The sequence below is a fragment of the Gastrolobium bilobum genome, unplaced genomic scaffold (assembly GCF_033153095.1).
Source record: "Gastrolobium bilobum isolate Gb01-03AN ecotype WA unplaced genomic scaffold, APGP_CSIRO_Gbil_v1 utg45492, whole genome shotgun sequence".
NCBI classification, from domain to species: domain Eukaryota; kingdom Viridiplantae; phylum Streptophyta; class Magnoliopsida; order Fabales; family Fabaceae; genus Gastrolobium; species Gastrolobium bilobum.
The window spans coordinates 59,179-63,571 of NW_026899334.1; the positions used below are offsets into that span (position 1 = coordinate 59,179).

At 33.8% G+C, this 4,393-nt stretch overlaps 1 protein-coding gene across 2 annotated transcripts; it reads right to left on the minus strand.

Moving 5' to 3' along the window:
* Window positions 1–495: 495 nt before the first annotated feature.
* LOC133289733 (beta-fructofuranosidase, insoluble isoenzyme 1-like) lies at window positions 496–3,827 on the minus strand. Of its 2 annotated transcripts, XM_061487732.1 has the most exons (7): window positions 3,644–3,827; window positions 2,762–2,770; window positions 1,784–2,658; window positions 1,416–1,596; window positions 992–1,235; window positions 793–883; window positions 496–675 (listed from the first exon to the last, which is right to left on the minus strand). In XM_061487732.1, the coding sequence occupies exons 1-7, from the start codon at window positions 3,825–3,827 to the stop codon at window positions 496–498; spliced, it is 1,764 nt and encodes a 587-aa protein (XP_061343716.1). The 2 variants fall into 2 exon arrangements, with proteins under 2 accessions (XP_061343716.1, XP_061343715.1); XM_061487731.1 differs by lacking the exon at window positions 2,762–2,770.
* Window positions 3,828–4,393: the final 566 nt, after the last annotated feature.

The following is a 4,393-nucleotide window of genomic DNA, read 5'->3' on the forward strand; positions in this document are numbered from 1 at the left end:
TTGCTATAAAATGAAAAGTGCTTTTTTTGTGTTTGACTTTTAAAAAAAAAAAGTAAATCCAAACAAACTCTTAATCCGGTTTGCAACGTACAGTGTTCACGCTGTATGACAGTTTGTTTGGCCGTGATTTCTGACTTGACACGCGCTTTGTCTGTCTAATTTCTTTTGGTAAAATACTGTCTAATTATTTATTTTTTTCCCTAACAAAGATAATCGTACGCGGAATTAATGATAATGCCTTTGTCGCTTCTGGGACATTCTACGGTCGCTGTTTGGCTTTTGGGTGTTGCTTGCCACTTGTGATTAGAGTTGGAATGGAAGCAATATGAATAGGAACTTGGATCATTCATAATAATATATTCGCACGGAAAGTTCGATCATTCATAAAAAATGACCATTTTAATATTAAAACTAATATTTTTTATTTAAAATTTAATAAATTGAATAATAGAATATTTTTGATAAAAGCTTTAAGCAACATTGATTTATTGTTGTTTAGTTTATAACAGCAGATTTCATGCTCCATGCATTGAGGTTCTCCACTGTGATGGACTCAGTACCGTTGTTGAACACAAACAAGTGAGCTTGATTTGTCAATGCTAGCTCTGGATAAATCCTAGACAAGATGTTTGTTTTCCCTCCTGCTCCAAAACTCTCCACTACTGAGTGATCAATCTGCCATTTAGTTGAAAAATCAGAATCATTTAAGTATATATAATTATTGTGGCAACTCATAAATTAATATCATACGTAAACACCAAACGGAGGAGGAAGAGTTGCATTTACACTTACCAAACTCCTAAGAGAAAGTTTCTTAGTAGATAAATCCACATCTACAAAGCCGGCAAATGATGGTTTGTACAATTCACTCTTCAAAGAGGAACTGTTTCAGAAAATGTAGAAAAAAAAATCAACAAAATTAAATAAAAGACATGATGAGAAAAATCAAAATTAGAAATCATCTTATCCCCATTTGAATTATACTAATTACCTCTTCGCATCAGAGCACAAAAGAATCATATGCTTGTTTGGAGCTTTGAAAATTCTGAAGAACACAGGAGTGAACTCCTCCAAATTTTCTGAAGCCAAAGTCAGAAGCCCAAATGGTCCAAGCCCACCTTGAGTTTTTGAACCCTTTAGGGCACATAGATCTTGTGCGTTCACCCAGCTAGGGTCAAATGCCTCTGCCTTATCCAAGCTTGAAAATGAGAAAGTAACTTCCACATCGGCCTGCACTTACATATATAATATCATTAATTTAATTATGTACGTACACATAGATATATATATATATATATATATATATATATATATATATATATATATTATAATAATGCTTAATTAAAAATTAAATTCCTTCTACTTCAACATAACGAGCTTTTTGTTGCATATCTTAACTTCTTTTTGTCTAAGACAATATATATATATATTATAATAATAGGCCATTGTAATTCCTTCTACTTCAACATAATTTCCCTTTTCGAGCTTTTTGTTGCATATCTTAACTTCTTTTTGTCTAAGACAATTTAATTCTTCAATAGGCCATTGTACCAATTGTCTCCCATTAGAATCAAGCCACAAGGTTCTTGGAATTGCCTGTAGATTTTAACATAAAAAAATGCACACGCATATATATATATATATATATATATATATATATATATATATATATATATATATTCCTTTAACGTACACAAGTATTTAAAAAAATGAACTATAACTAGATGCATCATCAATTGAAACAAATCTAATTAAATACATAGTTACTATTTTAATTTTTAACCTGAATTCCTGCCCAGCCTTTCTTGATGTCATCATTATGGGTATCATCTTGGAAATCAGACTCGTTGGCCCAACCCCACAAGATCCTTCTATTCTTGCTTGGGTCAAAAAATGATTTTGAAGCATAGAAGTTACCATAGTCATATCTAAGGCCACCCCAACCATCCTCTGAAGTGTTGTCCGGGATATACTTGTCCTTCTTCGGAAAATAAGTTCCTAATGTGTAATAATCGAATCTAGTCATGTCAAGGCTATTCTTTAAAACATGCTTAACATTATTACCAACCATGGATGTCTCTAACCCTTCTTCCCCCTTCAATGCAACCGGGTAAAAGTCGGGGCACTCCCACATACCCGTGTTTGCTTTGGAATGGATCGGGTGTTTGGCCCGGATCCACTTCACAAAATCCTTGCTCCTATACAAGTAGGACATTCCCCTATCCTTCCTTCTGCTACCAACCAACATCCTCCAATGCCTATCCTTGCTCCACCAAGCGGTTGTCGGGTCACGAAACGCGCTGCCATTCACGCCAGGTTCTGCAACCACAATTGGGTTAAACTGATCGGGTTTTATCCATTTTCTGAGAAGCGGGTCGGATGCATTTTCGGGTATGGCATAGCATTGCACCTGAGTGTTATTCTCGTCGATAATTCCTGTGTAGAGAATCACGGGTCCCTTTTCCGGGAGGATAGTGGCTGACCCGGACCAGCACCCAAATTTGTCAAAGGGTTTGGATGGGTAAATAGCGGGTTCAAGTGCTTTCCAGTTGATAAGATCCTTTGAGACAGAGTGGGCCCACACAATATTACCCCACACAGAACCATTGGGGTTATATTGATAGAACAGGTGGTAGTATCCATTGTAATACATGGGTCCTGTATTGTTTGCATTACCGAATTAATATATAAGATTGTAAAATACAAATATTTGGTGATTGAAATTAAATTAAAAAAAAATAAGAAAAAAAATTCCACTCACCATTTGGATCTGAATATGATTTATGCGTCCATTTCATCAATTTAGGCACCATGAAAAAATTAGAAAGCAAAGTGAGCATTATTGATAATTCTGAGGACACTAATTCCCCGAAGCAAACTAAAACAGTTTGAACAACAATCCACCAACAAATCAAGGAAAACCCGTTTTAAGCAATGTAACCAAGAGTTAAACACAAATTATACCTAAATAATAATGTAGACAATATAGGGCCAACTCTAAAGCAAAATCCACAATGTTGCTAGAGTCATTTTAATTTCACAATAGATTAAGATTATTTGAAAGCAAAACATGGTTTATTAGGTGGAAAAAATACCGGGAGATAAGTTATGACATATTCCATCCCCATTAAGTAGCTGTGGGAAAAAAAAAATTATGCGAGTGAAAAAAATCTGTCGGATGCGAAATTCAGGTGCACACAACATAGAGGGTAAGACAACTTGATATTCAGTTAAGTACCTAATCAGATTCTCTCTCTCTTGTGCGTTTAAAGGAGTAAAAAGCATAAATTGAAGAACGGGATTCTACATTTTCATTTCATTTGATTCCCTTTCACTTTTTTGGACCATTAAACAGAAAAATCCACAAGCTTCATTTTTTCAACACTAAGATCTTATCCATAAAAGCACATATGGAAAAACAGCAAAAAAAAAAAAAACGAAAAAAAACAAATTGTCTATTTACAAAATGACAATTCCTTAAGAGGAAGCATCATTCCTTTAAGGCCACCGTTCAAGCACAAATGGTTAGATCGTAGTAGGCTTGTTATGTCATAATGTATATTTATATGGAAGATACTACTCTCTAAACGCTGTAAATATGGCAAGGTTAAAAATAGTAAAAAAAATTAAGAACGATACCAACCGTTGATCCAATTCCTAGGAGGTTGAAAATGATATCCAGTTCTGTGTTGTTCACTCACGGAAATCGCTGTAAGAGATTGAAGATGAGGGTATACTTTATGAAATGCTTCAGTGCCATTGTTTATCAATATCACACTAAGGGAGAAAACTACTAGAGAGATGGCGAGACACTTTGGGAGAACCATTAGAAAAAAAACAATTACAAGATCAAACAAAAACAACAAGAGAAGAAGATTTGGTAAATTACTTCGTAGAAAATAGAAATATAAACTATGAATAAATAGAGGTGTTGTGGACCTGTACGAGAGACTCATATTCAATAAGAATCAAGAAAGGACAATAGAAAAAGGAAACTAAAAGAAATAAATGAAAGAATCCTTAATTGACACTAATCTTAGTACGATAGCTATGGACCTAGTATGGAAATGCCAATAAAAAGAGAAAATTAAAGAAAATAAAGGAAACAAAATCCTTGATTGATACTAATCCTAATATCATAGCTATAGATCTAATATCGAAATAGCAATTGATAAAGAAAACTAAAAGAAATAAAGAAAAGAATCATTGATTAACATTAATCTTAATATAATAGCTATGGACCTAGTATCAGAATAGAAATAAAAAGAGGACACTAAAGGAAAAAAGAAAATAATCATTAATTCATATTAATCCAAAGCATGGAAAACATAATATGAGTGAGGGTTCACACGGAAAGTTCGATCATAAATGTTGACTGTTTGAAGCCAACCTG